Source organism: Culex quinquefasciatus, chromosome 1 (assembly GCF_015732765.1).
Source record: "Culex quinquefasciatus strain JHB chromosome 1, VPISU_Cqui_1.0_pri_paternal, whole genome shotgun sequence".
NCBI lineage: Eukaryota > Metazoa > Arthropoda > Insecta > Diptera > Culicidae > Culex > Culex quinquefasciatus.
In genome coordinates, this window is record NC_051861.1 from 111,719,502 (window position 1) to 111,740,719 (window position 21,218).

Genomic DNA, 21,218 nt, shown 5'->3' on the forward strand with positions numbered 1-21,218 from the left:
TTATTTGGATTAAATTTGGTTATACAAAATGGGGAAAATCTGTATCTTGAGAAAAGATTTCCTGATCTATTTGGTGTCTTCGACAAAGTTGTAGGTACTTTTCGGAAAAAATAATAATTTTGTAAATTTTTTGATTTGTTTTAGGAGATATTATTTTTTGAAAAATAAAAAAAGTGTTTTTCAGATCCCTAAAACAATCCAAAAGAATGCGTATTTTGGGACATGAACTTTTTGTGATTAAAAGGTAAATGAAAAAAACTCGGATTTTTTTCCGTGCACCTATTTTTTCGAAAAGTCCTAATCTTAACCTACAACTTTGCCGGAGACTCCAAATCGATCAGGAAATCCCTTATCAAGGTACAGAATTTCATACATTTACTTAGCCATTTTGTATGACCAGCCCCCAAAATTGTAAGGAGACTTGTTTGGAAAAACTTATGATGCAAAATGACTACATTTGATATAGGGAATGCAAATCGTAGAGTCACTCAAATATAAAAATTTGCGGTTAAAAAAAAATTGGTAAAAATTTCTAGCATTTAATCTTAAAATATTTTTTTTTATTTATTGCATAGGATTCTCCAAATCTAGAAATCAAAATTCATTTGAGTTGACGACATAAAAGTCCCTTTCTTTCACATCTTTACTGACATTTTAGGCTCCGCCCCCCTTCAAAAATTTGGCCGTGATATTACCAACCAATGAAAAGACGCGTAAAACCACACGAACCGTAGTACAATTCTTAAATTTTATTCGGGCAAAAATTGTTGTTGTTCAAGAATGGGTAATTTTAGCAGTAAGTTTTTTTGTTGTTGCTTTTTAATAGTAGTAGAGCTATGCGCAATAATCATCATCATCTTCTTAATTACTCTCATATCATATTTTTAACCTGGATAGAAGAAGAAGAAGAAAGGGGGGGAGGGGGGGGGGATCGAACAAACATGGATGATTAAAAAGCAAATGGTTAAAAAGTAAAGTAAGTAGTTGAAGCAGTTTGCGACATGAAAAAAAAACGAGTTTGGAAAAAGGGGGAGGAGTTTTAAACTGCAAGGGGGCGTGGCTAAAAAGGGGACAAAGAAACAAACCTTTTCTCTCACTCTCTCTCCTTACTCGTCATCGTCCAGCGTCTGCGAGACGAGAAATTCCGCCGCCTGGTACTCGTTCCGTTCGCACGCGATGTACGCCTGAATGACGAGATGTTCCGGATAGCCGAGCGCCTTCAGCCGGTCTATCGCGTCCATGTCGGACTGGGTCAGGCTGTCCACCATGGCGGCGGCGGTCGTTTCGAGCTCGCGCGGAACTCCGCCACCGGATCGGCCCCCGTCCGACCCGCCAGTGCCTTCGGCGCCCTCGTTGATCAGCGCCAGGAACTCGACCTGGTTCTCCGAGATGATGCGCATCAGGTCCGGATTGCTCGACTGGATCTTCTGCAGCAGCTGGGGCAGCAGGCTCGGATCTTCCTGCAGCAGGCGCTTCATCTCCAGGAAGGTCGGATGTTCGCGCAGAAACGCCAGCCGGCTCTCCTGGGAACCGGCGGAGAGGAGACCTCCTCCGGAACTGGCGCCACCGACGCCGCCAACGGCACTCGGCATCGAGCTGGTCGCAATCTCCGACAGCAGATACTCGACGGCCCGGTCCGGATTGTTGTCGCAGATCTCAAGCGCGATGCGGGCCTCCTCCTCCGAGTAGCCCATCTCTGTGAATGGGAGAGGAGAAGGAACATTTAGTTAAGTATCGACAGCTTACTACAGGGTTGCCAAATTTTTGGTTTTAACAACTCGCTTTGAAAGAGTCTTCTCAGTGCACTTCCAACGAACAAAAAGCCAATCTTCTTTTACCCTAATTAAACCTTTTAAATGTTCATTTTTTTATTTAGGTGCTCATAACTTCATACAGGGTTGCCAAATTAGCCAAAAAAAATTATCAAAAAAATATTGCAAAATTAAAATCGAAAATAAACAAATAAATCTAAAAATTCAAATTCTAAATCCAAAACCAAAATACAGAAAAATTCAAAAGCAAAAATAATAAATAAAAAGAAAATAGGAGCTTTAAATTTGAAAAAAAGACACAGAATATTGCAATATTTTAAATAGTACATATATAAAATAAAGGTTTGACATATAAAAAAGACGTCGTTTACAAACTACGTAGCATTTTAGGGAAAAAATGGAAGAGGCAAGGTTGTCTGTATGACGATTCATAAGAAATGGTTTTCATGGGATCCCATTTGCAGGGTTGTTACGCGAGAGTCGAAAAAAAATCCGCGCCAAATCCGCGCCGACCAGAAATCCGAAACCGCGCGAAATCCACGCCATATAAAAAATATCGCGACCAACATTTTAGATATTTTATTTTTTAATGAAGAAAAACTAATTCAGAAATTATTTGATTAAAAAAAAACTCGTGTTATGTTTAACGTGACGACTTCCATCGCTGTCATGATTTTTCGTTCAAAGATATAAATTTTGCGTCGCTTTCAATATTTTGACAAAATTCCTTCTACAAGTTGTTTAGAATAGTGCTCTACACATGCTGATTCCTTTTGGTAACGATTATCCCATTCCTTGTGAAGTTATGGAAATCGTCATTAATCGATGATTGCCAACTAGGACGTCAATGACTGTGCCACAAAATTTTATAAATTTTGAAGCACAATTGATTTAGATCAAAAATTCTTTCAGTGGCTTCAAGAAGGCAACAACCGGCACACGCTGATTCCTTTTGGTGCTGAAATTCGTTAAATTGAATTTAATACAGAGCATTTTATAGTGATGATCAATTTTCTTCGAAAATGATCAACGGCTACACCTTAAAAGCTCCAAAAGAATGAAAGCAATAAAACCATTCAAAAAAAATCCTCGAGAGACGATCAAGGCAAGGGTCATGAAAAAAAATCTTCAAAATAGAAAATACCTCGGATTAGTTTTCAAAAAGACGTAAGAGCCATTTGTAAACAAAGCCCTTTTTGCACCGGTAATCGACGTGTTTACGAAAAATCATTTTAAAAAATGCTTGAGATTGTTCATCTACACGTCCTTCAAGTGCCCTACACTTAAAACAAATGAAATATTGTTAAAATTTTGAGAAAAACGAAAATTTGTATCGGGGGTCACGGTGGCTCTTACGGCTTTTTGAAAACTCGTCCGAGATACAATATTTAAAAACCTTAAAAATTAATTTCAAAAATATAACCTCAAAATTAAATCAAAATCTAAAATTTTAAATTTCGAAAGTCTAAATATTCAAAATCTAACAATATTTATACAGTTTGTAATCCAAAATCCTCGCCAAAATTTCACTCCGAAAGAAATTTTATTTCCGATATTTAAAATAATGTCTTCTCATAATTTCAAAATCTTTTACATAAAATAGGACTTCAAAAATTTGGAATTCAAGAATTTAAGAACTAAGAATTTAAAAATAAAAACATTTAAGAATTTACGAATTGGATAAATTTTTAGAATTTTAGAATTTCAGAATTTTATAATTTTAGAATTTTAGAATTATAGAATTTTAGAACTTAAGAATTTAAGAATTTAACAATTAAGAAATTAAAGAATTTAAGTATTTGAGAATTTTAGAATTTATAAGCTTAAGGATACTAAAACCATTTTAGATTTGAGATTTTTTTCTGGATTGTTTTGAATTTGATATTTTTTAGTTTTTAAATTTTGATTTTTTTAATCTTCAAATTTTCGATTATCCAAATTTTTGGTATTTTGAATTTCAGATTGCTAAAATTTTGAATTTTGAAATTTCCGATTTTTTAAATTACGATTTTAGAAATTTGGAAAAAAATAATATGTATTTTGATTTCTTTTTGTTATTATAAAAACTATTAAAACATTTTTTTTCGAATTTATGAATTTCTGAAGCTTTGAATTTGGAATGTTCTGATCTTTTTATTTTCGCCAAGAATGTTTAAATTTAGAAAAAAAATATTTCTACCGATTAACTTCCATTCCAAAATTCGAAAGTGGAGGCCAGCTTTTGTTACGTCCAATCAAGCTCATATTTGGCGCCCACCAGAACAAGCCCCAATAATAGTTTTTGTTACACATTCTAATGTCTATATCTTCGGGAAAAGTTTGTAATATTTGATCTACAAAATTTAATAAATCGAGCATGAAATTAAAAATAAATAAGGTTAAAAATCATTACTCAAAACTCAAAAGAAATTAAATATTTAGAGCCGGAGATGTTAAGAAATGACAACAAACATATAAAAAATAATTTCTACGTTATCTTTATCTTCATTTTTCTACGTTTCGTACTAAGAAAATACAAACAAACAGTTTCAAAATTGCCATCCGCGCGAAATCCGCGCCTGAGCAAAATTATCCAGCAAATCCGCGCCAGATCCGCGCCGTCCGTAACAACCCTGCTTGAAAATTCCCGACTATTCCCAGAATTTGAACAAAAATTTCTGAATAAAAAAAAATTTTAAATTAGAAACATTTAGTCTACTTTTGAATCTCATTTGTTAAATAATCAAGGTTGGTTATCGATAAAAAAATTTCGTCGACAGTATTATCGTCCACGATAATGGTTATCGTTATCGTCGCATTATAAATGTTTTAACTAAGAATATATGTTTTGAAAATGTAAGATTCAATATATAAATACTCAAATTGTTCATAAAATACCGTAATTTTTCGAATGTTCTGTATCAAACGTAGCAAAATTCCAATGCTTTCTTACTTTTTTATATATTTTTTTTAGAATTACTAAAATTTCCACAAAATACCGTCTTATTTTCGAAAATACTCAAATTTTCCAAATTTACAATATGGATATCAAACAAAGCGAAATTTGTCATGCAATTTTTAGTCTTTTTAAGAGTATTTTTGAAAAATACTAACATTTTCACAAAATACCATATTTTTTCGAAAATACTAAAAATTTTATAACTGGAAATATGGGTATAAAACGAAGCGAAATTTGGTATGCTTTATCACTTAATAGAGTATTATTTTGTCAAAAACTAAAATTTTCACAAAATACCGAATATTTTGAAAATTTTCAAAAGTTGCAATACGGATATCAAACGAAGCGAAATGTTGTATGCTTTTTCACCATATTCATGTTTTTTTTGGGAAATACAAAAAAAAAACACACGCAAAATAACGTATTTTTTGAAAACACCGAAATTTTTAAACAAAATTAAATATGGGTATCCTAAGAAGCGAAATTTTGTATGCGTTTTCACTTTATTAGTTGTTTTTTTTTGTTGAAAATTAAAATAAAAAAAATGAGTTTTTTTTGAAAAATATGGTATTTTGTTAAATTTATAGTGGTTTCCAAAAAAGACTCTAAAAATTGAAAATGCATAACAAATTTCGCTTCGTTTGATACCCATATTTTAAATTTTTAAAATTCTGTAGTTTTTTTTTTTTTGAAAAGGTCCAATACACCAAATTTCCAGTTTTTGCTTTTTGGGTGTTTTTGAAACCGCCTTGAGTCAGGGGTATTCAAAAACACCCAAAAAGCAAAAACTGAAAATTTGGTTTATTGGACCTTTAAAAAAAAACTCCAGATTTTTAGTATTTTCGAAAAAAAAGGTATTAAGTGAAAATTTTAGTTTATCGTTTTTTTATGAAAATTTTAGTTTTCAGCCAAAACAAAACTCTAAAAAGTGAAAACGCATGTAGAATTTCGCTTCGTTTAATAATGTAAATTTTGAAAATTTGAGTACTTTCGAAACAATACAGTATTTTGTGAAAATTTAAGTATTTTCAAAAAAAAAAAAGACTTTAATAATTGAAAAATGCATAACAAATTTCGCCTTGTTTGATACCCATATTTCAAATTTTTGAAAATTTGAGTATTTTCGAAAATAATACGGTATTCAGTGAAAATTTTAGTTTATCGTTTTTTTATAAAAAAATTAGTTTACAGCCAAAACAAAGCTAAGTGAAAACGCATGCAGAATTTCGCTTCGTTTGATACCCATATTGTAAATTGGAGTACTTTAAAAAAAAAACAGTATTATGTGAAAATTTGAGTATTTAAAAAAAAGACCTTAATAATTAAAAATTGCATAACAAGTTTTGCCTTGTTTGATATCCATATTTCAAATTTTGAATATTTGAGTATTTTCGAAAATAATATGTTATTTTGTAAAATTTTTTGTATTTTTGAAAAAAAGAAAAAAACTCTGATAAAGTTAAAAACCATACAAAATATTGCTTCGTTTTATTGCAAATTATGGACATTTGAGTACTTTCGAAAAAAATACATTTTTTTTTACAATTTGAGTATTTATACTTTGAAACTTACATTTTCAAAAAATATATATTGTTATTGAAAGCATTGAAAATATAATAAATAATATGGTTGAATTAAGACGATTTTAGATTAATTTTAAAAAAGGTATTAGTCTATTACACGATTTGTATTATACAACGAACAAAAAATGGAAAATTAAACAAAGGATTATTCACAAATTCAAAAATGTTAAACAAAGAAATAAATAAATGATGAATCCCTAAAATATAATTTTAATCTCAGAATTTTTAAATTTCAAATATTTAACCCCTCCCCGCCCAGACCAAAATCAAGATTTTTTACGTTTTTTCACATTACTCGTAATTGGATCAACCAAATTGGACGAAATTTTAATGGTTATTAGTTAACATTCTATATTAACTAATGCAGGTTGAAACAGCTTGAAAAAATGAATGGTTGCAGAGAAATTTAATTTTGAATCCAAAAATTAGTGGTGCTCTGGAGTAACCATGGGCGTTAGAGGGTTAAAAAAGCATTATATTTTTGAAATAGTTTTTATTGGAAGTTATAATGATTCCTAAAATTGTAACTGTGAAAAAAAAACCCCTGAATAAAACTCAAGCACAGAGCGGATTCGTTAATTCGAATGGAACTGCATTCGAATGAGCAAATCCAAATTTGCTAATTGGAACGACTGACAGCTGTCAAAAGCTTGAAACCACACGTGTTCGGAAATTGTCGAACAATGGTGTTGAAACGTCAACATCGGTTTGACAACCGGTTTTGAAGGTTTCCTACCTAAGTGGCTTCCCTGGTTACGTCATTTGTGAATGACTCTGATCCCTAAATTTAGAAAATGTTAAAATTCCATATTGCAGAAATTTTATTAAATCATCGCTCCTGAAAGTTGAATAAATCATAGATTTTTTAAATGTTATTTTTATGGCTTGAAAGCATTAATTTTTAATCTTTTAAAATTTTTTTTTTTTTAAATAATAAACATTTTTAATAATTATTTTTAAAATATCTATAATTTTTTTTAAATTATTATTTTTAATTAAAATTCAATATTTTTTTAAATTTAATTAATAAAGAGATTTTTTTTAAACAAAATTTATGAAAATAAAGAAATTTGTATTAAAAAAAAAAATATAAAAAATACTTGATCTCTTGAATTTTTTGTAATTTTGAAACAAAAAAAATAGTTATATTTAATAAATGTTTGAAAGCTTTAATTTGTTTATGCTTTATTAAAGAGTTTTTTAGCGGAAGGCAAAGTTTTATTGATTAAAATTTTGTATTTTTCAAAAATTTGGAAATAATATTTTTTTTTTAAAATAATTAATATTATATTTTTTTGAAATATAATTTTTGTAATGATTTTTTATCAATTAAAGCTAACATTTTTTTGATTAAATTATAATAAAAAATATTTTTTTGTATTTTTTTAAGCATTTAACAATAAACATTTCAAATGTTTGATTTTTTGTTTAATTTTAGAAATTTTTGTACAACTGTAGTTTGGCAAACTCGCAAACAAAGCAAAATGTAATGCAGGTTGGCGATTCTGCAAACAAACAAAGCAAGCTAACTGCCAAACTGTCAAAAGTGCTAGTTTGTTGGTTTGTCATAGTCTAATACCTTCTTTAAGATCGTGATATTACGATCGAGTAATCTCGATCCCCATCTTACCTGTTATCCGCTGAATCTTAATCTGGATGTCATCCTGGGGCGGTTCCGGCTCCGGCTTTTTATCCTCCTTCGGTTTGTCCTCTTCCTTGGGCTTTTCCGCAGCAGCCGCCGCCGCCGGAGTGCTCTCAGTGCTACTCTTGGCCGCCGCCGGAGCAGCCGATGTCGTGGCCGCTGCCGGTTCCGCCGGGGCCGTCGCCGGCTTCTTGTTCATCACGACCACAAACTTTTTGTCGTCCAGATTGTACTGGCTGAGCGGGTCGTCGTCCTCCATGATCTTGCCCAGGTAGATCAGCCGCTGCCGCTCGACCGGGTAGTCCTGTTTGCTTTCCTGGAAGAACTTCTCCTTGAGCGTCCGGACCGTGTCCTTCTCCAGGTCCACCTCGATGTGGAACGCCTCCTGCTTCAGCGTTTTGATCGTGATCTTCATGGCTTAGTGCGCGTTCCTGAAACAACTTTTATAACCAACAAAAAAACGAAATCAAAACAACACACAAAAAATATCAAAAGTCACACGTTGGCCACATCCTTGCGGAATCGTCCTCCTCCTGCTTCTTCTTCCCACCGAACCTCACCTCAAATCTCACTCTCCAAAAACGACGCAATTTCCTGTCCACTTTTGTACTCCGTGACCAAATCACGCACACGCACTTTGTTCTCGCTTTGCTGAGCTGCCTTTCCCCGTTCGAGAATATTATCCTGTTTCTTTTCCTTTTTTTTGCGAAATTTAGAATTTGCACTCGCAAATGATTTTCATATTTGCGGCGGCGGTGATGACAAAAAAATGTGACACTGACAGGTCGAGCACGCGCAGGGCTGGCACATTTTAAAGCGCGGAGGAATCTGCACGTGCTTTGGGGAAAAGTCTGTAGATGGGCTGTTCCTTGCAGATTTTGTTTCCGAGGACAACATTTTGGTTAAGGCTCTGAAAGGCATTATTCTCGAGCGGCCATGTTTGATTTATGAAAAAAACATTCAAATCTTGATTCAGAATTTTTCAATTGAAAAGTGGTTTTCTTTGTGTTGTTTGTAAAAGTATTTTACGTACCGTGATTATTTTTTTCCTATCAATTGAGTACTAAAGCCCTAAATTTTTATGTACAACGGTAAAAAACACGATTTAAAACCATTTCTGATCACTTTTTTTCATTTTAATGCAATTTTTTTTTTTGACAGGACAACATTTTTCGATGGATCAACTATGGTCCCCTTGGAACGAGCTATCACCCAGTCACGAAATATTCTAGCAGAGCTGGTTCTGTCAGAATCCTGCTAGAACGGTAGAACATTTCTGCTAGAATGCTGTAAGATTATCCAACTCTGTAAGAACTCTGCTAGAATCCTGCTAGAACGTCCTGACTGGGCAAGTACCCAGTCAAGGCGTTCTCGCAGGATTCTTAGAACGCTGCCATCTTCCTGCTAGATTTTCTCAAGAATTCTTTGAGAATTCTAGCTCAAATGTAATATCCGGTTCTAGCAGAAGCCGGCGAAATCAACCGGTTCTGTTAGAATCCTGCTAGAATTTTGCTAGAACTATTCTGACAGGCTCCAGCTAGAATTCTGTAAGAATTTAGCTAGAATGATCAAATGGCAGAAAGTTTTGGTGATAACCAAACAATTAAAAATATTCAATTTAAAAAACATAACACAAGAATCTTTATCAATTTGTTAAAGACTCAATTTTCAATTACACTTCATCTTCACTTCACATTTCCTTCGTTTTTCCTGTGACTTTTGGTGAGCAATCGGTAGTGCTGAGGGCAAATATAGTCGTCTTCCGGCAGAATTCCGGCGGATCCGGGAAATATGCCGTCAAACTTGACATGTCCAACTTAATTTCCAATTAGCGGCCGCCGGAATTGAGGGTGCTGGTGGTGAAGTTCCTCCGTGGGCCATGTGGTTCTCGCTGACAGTTTTCCTAAAAATTGATCGAACCTTCCAGGTCGAGGCAATGGAAACCGTGCCTGTGGAATTAAAATGGAAGAATTATAGAAACTTAAAGGAAAACATCTATAAATGTTTTTCTTACCATATTCGGGTTGGCCAGGCGGCCGACGGAACGACGCCGACGCTACTTTTTCTGATGGCAAATTTTTGTCACGCGATTTCTGACAAGATGGCGATCACAATGTAGTTTGGCGAAAATGACGTCATTTTCGACGAACTTTGCGCTGCCAGATTGTTCTAACAAAATTCTTATAAATTTCTGGCAGATTTCGCTCTGTCAGAATATTCTAACAAAATTCTTACAGAGTTCGGACAGCCCTGCTAGAATCATTCTAGCAGGATTCTGCCAGAAAATTCCGTATCTGGGTAGGAGCTTTTCTGTCAAGAAGGACCGCGAGTTTAATTTTTCAAAATTGATTTAAAAATCCATTTTAAACTCTTTGTGGTCGTACAAAGGGTCTTTGTACTCAGAAAAATAAGCAGTAAACAATAATATCAGCAATCTTAGCTTCATTTTAGGACCCAATTCAATTGGTTAAAAGTTTGAAAGTTTAATTTTTTGACGTACACTGTAACTGAAAATCGCACTTTGTGAGTTCGTTTTCGCACCTTTTCATACGATTTTTTCAGTTCAACTACGATAACACTTTTTTGTTTAATCGCAGTCTACACTCAAAGTCAAAAGTATCCTTTTTTCAAGTTTACCTGTCGTCACCCCTTTAAGGGTATCGAAAATGTACTGATTTTGACATACCCTTTTAAAAGGGTGACGCCGGGTGAACTTTAAAAAAGGATAGAAAGTATCCTTTTTGAGGATTGAAAGTACCCTTTTGAGGGATACTTCTGACTTTGAGTGTAGATCGCAGTCGAACTGAAAAAAATGTATGAAAAAGTGGGAAAACGAACTCAGTAAAGTGTGATTTCATTTTCATTTCATTTATTGCGCGTATCTAGATAATATCAATTTCAGTGATTTTACAAAACGTCTGGGTGGTATGACCGCATGACGTGCGGCCTGTTAAAAAAATACGATCATAGCAACCGTTAAATATTCTGTTCTATGAAAATATCTGTCACTAATCAACTGTTTTTTTATTGAGTTGGCTTTTTCCTGCTTATAAAAAGAAATTTGCTGTTCACCCGAAGGTTTGGTTTAAAATTGATAAGTTTTATTGTTACTAATAGTTATTCATTTGTATAGCTAAAATGTTATACCCTGAAGATGATTTGATTACATATGACGCATTGAACTCTGCATCCGATTCATCGGAAGACGAGTCGAGCTACGAGGATCTACTGGATCGATGTGATGGGGCCGATTCTGCTTCGTACCTCGTAAACGAATTTTTCGCGCGTGATCAGTCGGGGAATAGAGAAGAGACGAACAACGCAAGCGAACCACGTGCTTCCGGCTTTAAACCAAGATCGGTTTCCAAGAGAAAGGTAATTGATCTGTTACAGTTTGTAAAATGTTGACGATTGATCTTGTTGTACGACTTACAGAAAGGGTTGTCTACATTGAACGAGCCGTCAGGAAGCAAGAGGCAAAAAGAAAAGCCGTTTAAAGGCGAATATATTCGAAAATCAAACTTCATTTCAACAATTATTTCATGTACAAGTACAATAAAAACTAATGCTAAACCTTAAGAGCCTTATTAAAACCCACACTTGGATCAAAAAGACCCCCCGGAAAGTATCCACAATCTCTGCACACTCCAAAATGTTGCAAAACGACTCGAGCATTCCGTTAACACCCAGAAAACAAAGCATTGAAGCTCTTGAACAGCGAGTAAGCTCGCCTCGGAACACGATCCGCTCTCCAATAGGAGCGTACCCCTTGGTCCTCAATATTCCTCGGTTGTCAACTGCAACTCGCCAAGAAACTCAAATTATGAATGACCCACATCAGAACAGATATTTCAGCTTGATACCGGGCACACATCTTGAGTCCGCAACTGCACCGATGCTTCAGAACTTTCCAGATGTATCCTTCGGCATGCAATATGCGATTGATGGTTCTGATGCATTTTTGCTAGCCGAACTTGAGCTGAAACATTGTTTCGCCTCGTCCAGAAGGAGGTCGATCTAATATGACCTTCCGGACGGTGAAAATTTTATATAAACCTGCTCCCTTTCCTTTCTCGAGCAAAGCTCGTTTTCGTCGTGCATTTCAATCTAGTTTGAAATCGTAGATGGGTGCTTGCCATAAATTTTGGCCAATCTAGTTTTACTTAGTTTTAAGTAGAAAAAGTCGTAAATGCAATGGAGGGCCGTGTTGGGTGAAGCGTGCTTGTGAAGCACTTCCTGCCGAGCATGCGCCATGTCTAAAAAAACAATTGATTTGTGTTCAAATTTACTTTTAATATTAAAAAAAAATACCACCTTGAAAGGTTAAGAATCGATATTTTCCTCAGAATGACAGTTGTTGGTGAAAATTATATTCATTTCAATGCTTGCTGTACCGTTTCAGTTTCAGTTCAGTTAGTTTATCTGTCATGCGGCTGTCATGCGACCATTTTTATGCGGTCATACCAACGCCAACAAATTCTAATTATTAACGCCCGCAGTAATATTTGGTTGCTTTAACAAATACATTGCACTGATAATCAACATTACACACTGTTCAGTTCACTTTTACACACTTGTATGGGATTTTTCAGTTCAAGTATGATTACGCGAAAGTGTGTAATCATACTTGAACTGAAAAATCCCATACAAGTGTGTAAAAGTGAACTGAAAAAAGTGTAATGCTGTTTACCAGTGTGGTGCAGTTGTTATCCTGAGCTGAGATATGGACTACCTTTCAACAGCTGATTTGTTCTTAATAGAGCTATCTAAGCCCGATCTCACGCACACTAGCACACCATTTGTTTTGCTGGCTGGTACAAAATTTAACCTCACTTTTTTTCGTGTACGTACACGCAATACATGCGCACGTAGATAACTCTATGGGGAGAGAGTTTACTCTTACTAAGGAGAACGAATTGGACAGAGAAGGAAAAAAATGCAAAAATAACCTTCGAAATAGCTAATAGATGTGGGATAGTTAGAGGAAAGGAGGCGTTACTTATTCTAATATCACAGCTCAAGGGGACAACTGCTGCAGCAGGGGATTGACTGAGGTGGCGCACCCCATCCAGAACTTCGGTAGCACTCGCTGGAGCCAATCGTCGATCAACTCCATCTTAGCCATCCTGTGGACGTCTTCAGTCGGGTGGAAAGGTTCCAGTAGGGCGTCCAATTTTCCCGGGTTTTGAATTTCCCGGGAAACGGGAAAAATATTTTTGAAATCCCGGGAATTCCCGGGATCCCGGGAAATTTTTGAAGCAGTCATAAAATGTATGTTTTCATAATATTTGATATGTTTTCAAGCTCAATAATAATAATTGGTGACAATCTACACTTCAGTCTAAACAAGGACGACAATTTTTAAATTACTTAAAAGAAATTAAAATTGTTTTTTTTTTTATTTAAAAAAAGTTCAAATTTAAATTTTCAATGTCATTCAAATTAAATAAGTGTTTTATAAATAAATGTCTTCTATATATTTTAATATATGCCATAACTAGAAAAGCAAGACAAATTTCTTTGAAAATATCTACAAAAACGAGAAGCGACAACAAAACAAGAGTGTTTTATTTAAAAAAGGTCCTATAAGCTATTGTCCTTCATATTAAAAAAAACAGTCAATGCAAAATTTTAGATAACTTTTGAATGTTTTATTTCATATAAAACATATTTTAATAATTCTCTTAAAGTTACTACCGCCAACTAGTGAAAATCAGGAATACAGACTGAAAAGGTACAGGAGATTTCAGAGCAATACATTTGGAAATCGGTGTACTAAATTTTTTTTCTGTTCCTGTTTTAACCGAAGTAATTCAAAAAACGATGCATTTTTTTCTTAAATAGCTGTCTTATTTCGTTACTTGTCCCAAAATCCGGAGTTTGATGGAAAATAATTTAAGATTATAATTTTCAATTTTAATATCATAAATAAAAATATGATAAATAGTCTTCAAAAATACGTAAAATTAAAAAGAAAATATTTAAAGCGCCAGGCATTTTGCGAATCTATGACTAAATTTTAATCAATTTTCCCTTATCAGTCAAATTAAAGCTGATATATGCCGAATACAAATTTTAATGATTTAAAGTTCGTATCGATTACTATGTACTTTACTGTTCATCTATTTCTACAACAAAATTTGAATTTTCAGACAAAAATTTGATTTTTTTTCAATTTCGGGAATTCCCGGGACAAATTATGAAAATTCCCGGGATACGGGAATTCCCGGTTTTGGAAAAATCCCGGATTTTGTCCCGGGAATTCCCGGGATGGACGCACTAGGATCCAGGTTTAGCATCATCTTCAACAGCCGGTTCGGCTTGACTTGAAGTTTCTTCCGGTGGGAAGCGGCACAGTCGTACCACGCCGGGTAACCGTACGTCATCGCCGGCTTGAACACCGTCTTGTAGAGCAGCAGCTTAGAGTTGATATCCAGGTGGGACCGCCGGTTGACGAGAGCATAGAGCATCTTCCCAATTAAATCGTTTTCCGCATGACGGGTTCATTCCGCTTCGAATTCCGCTTCGAAAATTGCTTCGAAATTTTCTAAACGGAATCTCCGGTTGGACTCCGTTTAGATTCCGTTTGAGCCATTTTAGCACATTAGCGACACCTGCTGGTGTACGGCAGAACCTGATGACATTTCGCCGGAGTTCGCCGAAACGGTTATGTTGTTGATTTTGACAATCGGGCGTGGGTCAAACGTCAAAGTGTTGAAAAAGGAATGCGCCAAAACTTGTTCATTCCTGTTTTGTTTTAAAACGTGCCGCGTTTTCTGGGAAAAAAAAATCTCTGATTTTTTATGAATAGATAAGAGTCAATAGAGCAAGAGTCCGGAAATGGAAGTGAGATTTGCGGTGCGGGAAGTGTCAGCAGTAGTACCGGAAGGCAGACGAAGAGCTCGGTGGTGGCGTCCCGTTCCCGTCGACGTCGATGGCCTGTGTAGGAAGTACGAGCATCACGCGTGTCAATTCTAGAAGAAGCGCCATCTAGCTTTAGCCTTGAAGTCTTCTAGCGTCGTCGTCATCCTCCAGGACGGACCACGTGCCTAAGCAGGAACCGACCTAGTTAGTGCACTATTCCAGTGGCCACAAGCGGAATCGTCCGCCGTGTACTTGCCTTCGTCATCCTCTACCGCAGCCGATCTGAGCATGATGGGAAGCGGCGGTAGCATGTCAGGCAACCGTAGTAGCCACCCCGGTCCTTGGAGTTTGTGCTCGCCATTGCTTCCATGCGCTAGACGAAGGAGTCGAGGGTACGGCGGAGCAGATCCCGAGAAGTTGTTCACCTTTATCAGCTCCGCCCGGAGGTCCTGATTCTCCCATCTATCATCCTGGAAACAACTCGCAGCAAGCGTCAAGCTTCTTGCTTTCGTCTTCAATGGCGTACGGTTCGGACGAGCAGTTCCAGTGTCGAATGTCCCGTAAACAGCCCCGAGCAGCTGAACCTGCCGACTTGGTTAATTTATGATCCATGTACGTGCAGCATCCCACTTTGTAATTTTGTGAAAATAAAGATCATTAAAAGGGGGGGCTTCGTTTGAATAATTCTCGGAATAATTTAATTCAAAGTTTAACAAAATTTTGTTTGTTGGATTTCAATTCAACCAACACAAAAAGAAACCACTATAATCCAGCTGAAAACTAACCCGTCCATTCCGTTTCGCCGCGAAAACTCAAACGGCGAAAACTCAAACGGAACCGGTTGTTGCGTTTGAAACGGAATGCGTTTTAGAATCTAAAACGAACACTGTTTAGAATTCGAATCGAACTTTTTTCGCTCAAGCGGAATTCTAAACGGAATTTAAACGGAACGCGCTGAGTGGGTTGGTGATCTTACCGCATTTGATCGTAGCGTTCTGCCCACTCAGCGCGTTCCGTTTAAATTCCGTTTAGAATTCCGCTTGAGCGAAAAAAGTTCGATTCGAATTCTAAACAGTGTTCGTTTTAGATTCTAAAACGCATTCCGTTTCAAACGCAACAACCGGTTCCGTTTGAGTTTTCGCCGCAAATCGGTTCAAGTGGAATTCAAACGGAATCGAAACGGAATGGACGGGTTAGTTTTGACAGCTGCTTCTTCTTCTTGTTTTTATTATAGTGGTTTTTTTTGTGTTGGTTGAATTGAAATCCAACCAGAAAAAACAAACTGGATTTTGTTAAACTTTGAGATTAAATTTATTAATTATTCCGAGAATTATTCATAAAAACGAGTCCCAGCCCCAATTCCCTTTTAATGATCTTTATTTTCACAAAATTACAAAGTGGGATGCTGCACACGTACATGGATCATAAATTAACCAAGTCGGCAGGTTCAGCTGCTCGGGGCTGTTTACGGACATTCGACACTGGAACTGCTCGTCCGAACCGTACGCCATTGGAAGACGAAAGTACAAGAAGCTTGACGCTTGCTGCGAGTTGTTTCCAGGATGATAGATGGGAGGAATCAGGACCTCCGGGCGGGAGCTGATAAAGGTGAACAACGGTGCTGCCGTCGCCTTCTCCGGGATCTGCTCCGCCGTACCCTTCGACTCCTTCGTCTAGCGCATGGAAGCAATGGCGAGCACAAACTCCAAGGACCGGGGTGGCTACTACGGTTGCTCCTGACATGCTACCGCCGCTTCCCATCATGCTCAGATCGGCTGCGGTAGAGGATGACGAAGGCAAGTACACGGCGGACGATTCCCGCTTGTGGCCACTGGAATAGTGCACTAACTAGGTCGGTTCCTGCTTAGGCACGTGGTCCGTCCTGGAGGATGACGACGACGCTAGAAGACTTCAAGGCTAAAGCTAGATGGCGCTTCTTCTAGAATTGACACGCGTGATGCTCGTACTTCCTACACAGGCCATCGACGTCGACGGGAACGGGACGCCACCACCGAGCTCTTCGTCTGCCTTCCGGTACTACTGCTGACACTTCCCGCACCGCAAATCTCACTTCCATTTCCGGACTCTTGCTCTATTGACTCTTATCTATTCATAAAAAAATCAGAGATTTTTTTTTCCCAGAAAACGCGGCACGTTTTAAAACAAAACAGGAATGAACAAGTTTTGGCGCATTCCTTTTTTCAACACTTTGACGTTTGACCCACGCCCGATTGTCAAAAATCAACAACATAACCGTTTCGGCGAACTCCGGCGAAATGTCATCAAGGTTCTGCCGTACACCAGCAGGTGTCGCTAATGTGCTAAAATGGCTCAAACGGAATCTAAACGGAGTCCAACCGGAGATTCCGTTTAGAAAATTTCGAAGCAATTTTCGAAGCGGAATTCGAAGCGGAATGAACCCGTCATGCGGAAAACGATTTAATTGGGTGGATGTGCTTGGCGAGAGTCAGCTATAAAGTGTCATTTTCAGTTACAGTGTAGGTGATTAAAATTTAATTTAATTTTCAAAGTTCCTGGTTAGCGTGTGCGGATGTTTCCAAACAGAGCTGTCATTGTCAAGGTTACGCGTTTGTTGACTGTCGTTTTATCCTGTTTTACCAATGGAACCGTCGGTTCCACCGGAATCCGTTACGTCGGAACCCACCGACTGCTGCCCGCTGCACTGTGACCACCAAGCTTCGCTTCCGCCGGAGGTTTGGGAGTTGATTTTCCTAAATTTGGACGCCGTCGCGTTGGCCCGGGTTCGGCTGACGTGCGTGCGCTGGCGTGACATCGTGGATCTGTCGTCGGGCCTGGCGGAACGCTTCGAGCTGACCTTTCCGAAGAACATCTGGATGGATGGTCGGTACGAGCCGGAGAATCTGTTCCGTGCGGCGCGGAACGCACAGTTGGAGGACTGCACGATCGTGACGGTGGAGCATTGGTGGCCGGCGCTGGCCCGTCGGTTGGTCCGGCTGGAGCTGGTCAATTGCACGCTGCCGTTTCCGGTGCTGATGGGGATGCTTCGGGAGGCGCCGAACCTGCGCCAGCTGCATCTGGACGTGAGCATGCCCGGGGAGGGGGGCGATCTCGGGTGGTCCTTCGATGACACGCTGACGGACTTTGTACTTCCGAGGCTGGGGCAGCTGAAGGCGTCGTTCGCGAATCGCCAGCTGGGCCGAATCTGTCCCAATTTGAAGCTTTTTGGCCAGCTCGAGCCGGACAACGCGCTGTTTGACGACTTCGGCGACATGGACCAGTTTGTGGCGGAAACGCAGGGCTCGCTGCTCGGGCTGGTTTTTGCGCTGACGCCGAAGCTGGTGGAGGCGATGCGTCGGATGGACCGACTGCGGCTGCACCGGGTTCAAATCCAGAACCAGTGCGAGTCTTGGTTGGTGGTCCAGTTGACGCAGTTTCAGCGGGACCTTGTGGAGATTGAGGCGACGGAAGCGGTGCTGACCAGGGAGGACCTGTGCCAGATTGGTCGAAATGTGCCGAATCTGATGTCGCTGTCCGTGACGGTGAGGCCAACGGAAGACGAGGAGGACGGCGTGGGAACGCCCATCTACCTGCACTTCATGCCTTCGCTGGAGATCCTGACGGTGCACCACGCGGAACGGCTCATCCGGATCGACTTTGGCCAGTTGGCCAACCCGCGGCTGAGGCACGTCAGCCTGAACGACACCCGCGATTGCGTCCGGCTGAAGGAGTACCTGGGCAGGTGCGGCGCCTTGCAACGGTTGGACATGCACGCCTGCCGGCTGGACAGTTGGGCGGAAGTGTTCGGCGCGGTTCAGCAGGCTCCGGCGTTGCTGTTTCTGCACCTGAGCTGCATCCGGGTCGAGAGTGGATTGGATTGCCTGACGGAACGGGTCGGGCGCCTGCAGTATCTGACGCTGAGGGCGTGCGACGTGAGCAAGGGCATGCTGCTGCACCTGATTGCGGTGTGCCCCGGGTTGAGGCAGGTCCAGCTGGGCCTGATAGTGACCGTGGACGATGCCGTCGTGTTGGCGCTCTGCCTTGGGCTGCCCCGGCTGGCGCTGCTGATCGTGTTTCGGTGTCCCGTTACGGACGAATCCGTGGGCAGTTTGGTGCGGTTTGGCGGGGACGCGCTGCAGCACGTGGCCATCGTCGACTGCGAGCGGGTGACGGCGGGCGCGATCGCCAAACTGGGCGAACGGTTCCGGGTGCTGTACGGGGCGTGAGATCAATAAAAAAACCGACTGTTGCGTTGAAGGAAACTGTTTTATTTCAAATTTCGAGCGAATTCCGATCAAACCAACGAGCTTTTAGGGAAACTTACACTCGATGTATCGATGATGACCCTTGAGCAGCTGTTCCATCGCCTGGCGAAACTCAAAGCAGCCATTAAGTTCCAAATATTCCAACGAATGGGCGTGTTCCACGATGTACTCAGCACTGGTGATCATAACCGAACAGATTAGTAGGGCAAGCTTCTTCAATCGGGGCAGTTTGACGCACATATTCCGTATTGTAGCATCGTTGACCTGGGGCATGCGATACAGACGTACTTCTTTCATCCGACAGGAACTCGTCGCTAACCAGTCGACCATTTTGTTAGTCAAATTTTCGCAATCGCTCAGGTGGAGGGATTCCAGGTTTGTCGTCAGTTGAAAGGTAGAAATATTGAAATCATTGTTCAACATACGTAGGTATTTCAGTTCCAGGTGTCGCAACGACGGAAGTTCCACCAACGTGGTAAACAGTTCTAGCAAACTCTCCAGAACGCAAGAGTCCAGCGATAGCTTTTGCAGATTCTTGGAACCTGCCAGGAATGTCGGCAAACTGTTGGCAACGAGGTGGAATTGATTAAGTTTCAGTTCCACTAGATTGGGACACTTGAGTGGGCCAAAGTTCAATTGCATGGTAAACAAATAATTTTCTAACGAAAGTTTTTGCAGCTGGCTCATGTTGGCCAGGAATGAAGGTTCGAGCAATCCTTGCCGATCAATCAAAACCGAAAGCTGCTTGAGGTCGGGCAGATTCTTCCCAATTTCGCAAAAATCCTGTTGAAAAAGGTGCTTTAAAAATTACGTTCATTTTAGATTTGTAACCATTTCTTACCGGCGTTGAAGCTTTCAATATTAGGAAAATTTTCTCCAAAGATGGTTGAATGCGACTCAGCTGGACTGCAAATTCACATCCACCCTTAAATCGTAGGGTTTTTAGCTTCAGGCGCTCCATCTTGGCGATTTCCTTCATCAGGTAAGGCGTAGCCTTAAAATCCAGTTCTTCCAGCGTCCCCTGGACAAAATTCATCAGCCGAGCTGTGATTTCTTGGTAACCTTCATTCAAGTCCATTTTTAGGTTTCGCAGCCGCGGAAACGTCTCCACAAACGCATCGCAAATTGAATATTCCAAGTAAAGCTCCTCCATTCGTTCAAGCTGAAAGTCGACCACAGGTTCCTCCTCACTTGTCTCCCTAAAACGGCTTAGGTGCAAATGTGTAAGGTTCGGGGTGTGTCGCAGCATCCCAACAACCAAGTTCAAGGTCACACTACCATATCCCAACTTAATACGCGTCAAACGTTCTCCGAACGATGGCCACCAGCAATCAACATCTTCGATTGTGGACCAGTTCACACAGAAACCAGTGACGGGGGGCAAGCTCTCAGGATGGAACCGCTCGTTTGTTGTGCTATAACGCACACAGACAGATAACGTGTTCCACAGCGAGCGCTTCCGGTCCACGATGGTCTTCCAGCGGTGGCAAACCAGGCGCATCACAAGCACCCGTTTGCCGGCCAGGTGTGCGAAGATCAGCTCCCAAAGCTCCGGCGGAAGGTGCAACTCCGGCTCGGACAGGGTCATCCGATTGACCAGTTCGCTGACGGTGGCCATGGTCTGCGAGTGGAGATGAAATGAAGGAGAAATGAATAATGTTGGATTTTGAAGGAAAAAATTGCGCACATTTTCAGTTAGGAGCTCCAAAATTTGCAGAGAATCGGTAACACGTGCGATACTTTCCCGCCCAAACCGTTAACGTCAACAAGGTAAACAAAAACTTACACGTTCTTGTGGAAACAGCTAGATTTGAACGTTTTTGTGCACGGTCTACACGCTTATTTGAAATAACTAATTACTGCCAACTTTGCACACTGCTTTCGTCAAAACGGTCAAAATCGAACCTCCCCAGTCACGACGTTCTAGCAGGATTCTAGCAGAGTTCTCACAGAGCTGGATATTCTTACAGCATTCTAGCAAAAATGTTCAACCGTTCTAGCAGGATTCTGGCAGAACCAGCTCTGCTAGAATATTTCGTGACTGGGTCAGCTTTGAACAGCTTTGAACAATATTTTTTATTGATTGCACGCAAAATCCAGATAACACAGTTCTTTGTAAAATTTGACACAGATTGCCCAAAACCAGGAATACACAGAATCTGTGTAGAAGCCTTG

General features: G+C 39.4%; 2 protein-coding genes and 1 long non-coding RNA gene across 4 annotated transcripts; 1 reads left to right on the forward strand and 2 right to left on the reverse strand.

Moving 5' to 3' along the window:
* Positions 1-729: 729 nt before the first annotated feature.
* LOC119765291 (UV excision repair protein RAD23 homolog B-like) lies at positions 730-8,720 on the reverse strand. 2 transcript variants are annotated; one of them, XM_038248854.1, is made up of 4 exons: positions 8,496-8,720; positions 7,924-8,375; positions 1,086-1,696; positions 730-889 (listed from the first exon to the last, which is right to left on the reverse strand). In XM_038248854.1, the coding sequence occupies exons 2-3, from the start codon at positions 8,348-8,350 to the stop codon at positions 1,107-1,109; spliced, it is 1,017 nt and encodes a 338-aa protein (XP_038104782.1). In that variant the 5' UTR covers positions 8,351-8,375; positions 8,496-8,720; the 3' UTR covers positions 730-889; positions 1,086-1,106. The 2 variants fall into 2 exon arrangements, with proteins under 2 accessions (XP_038104782.1, XP_038104781.1); XM_038248853.1 differs by lacking the exon at positions 730-889 and having other exon boundaries at positions 1,083-1,696.
* A 2,129-nt stretch (positions 8,721-10,849) lies between these two features.
* Positions 10,850-11,478, forward strand: LOC119765366. Its single transcript, XR_005276668.1, has 3 exons — positions 10,850-11,013; positions 11,069-11,310; positions 11,371-11,478. It is a non-coding gene; the product is annotated as an uncharacterized LOC119765366 (long non-coding RNA).
* A 7,554-nt stretch (positions 11,479-19,032) lies between these two features.
* On the reverse strand, positions 19,033-20,846 carry LOC6050204. The gene is made up of 3 exons (XM_038249116.1): positions 20,731-20,846; positions 19,885-20,664; positions 19,033-19,826 (listed from the first exon to the last, which is right to left on the reverse strand). The coding sequence occupies exons 2-3, from the start codon at positions 20,659-20,661 to the stop codon at positions 19,089-19,091; spliced, it is 1,515 nt and encodes a 504-aa protein (XP_038105044.1). The 5' UTR covers positions 20,662-20,664; positions 20,731-20,846; the 3' UTR covers positions 19,033-19,088.
* Positions 20,847-21,218: the final 372 nt, after the last annotated feature.

What these genes read in the sequence shown, in the direction of transcription:
- LOC119765291 (XM_038248854.1), bottom strand. Translation starts at nt 8,350, where the DNA reads ATGAAGATCACGATCAAAACGCTGAAGCAGGAGGCGTTCCACATCGAG. An exon ending in TAAGATTCAGCGGATAACAG is followed by an intron (nt 1,697 to 7,923) that starts GTAAGATGGGGA and finishes TCCCATTCACAG; the next exon opens with AGATGGGCTACTCGGAGGAG.
- LOC6050204 (XM_038249116.1), bottom strand. Translation starts at nt 20,661, where the DNA reads ATGGCCACCGTCAGCGAACTGGTCAATCGGATGACCCTGTCCGAGCCG. An exon ending in TATTGAAAGCTTCAACGCCG is followed by an intron (nt 19,827 to 19,884) that starts GTAAGAAATGGT and finishes CTTTTTCAACAG; the next exon opens with GATTTTTGCGAAATTGGGAA.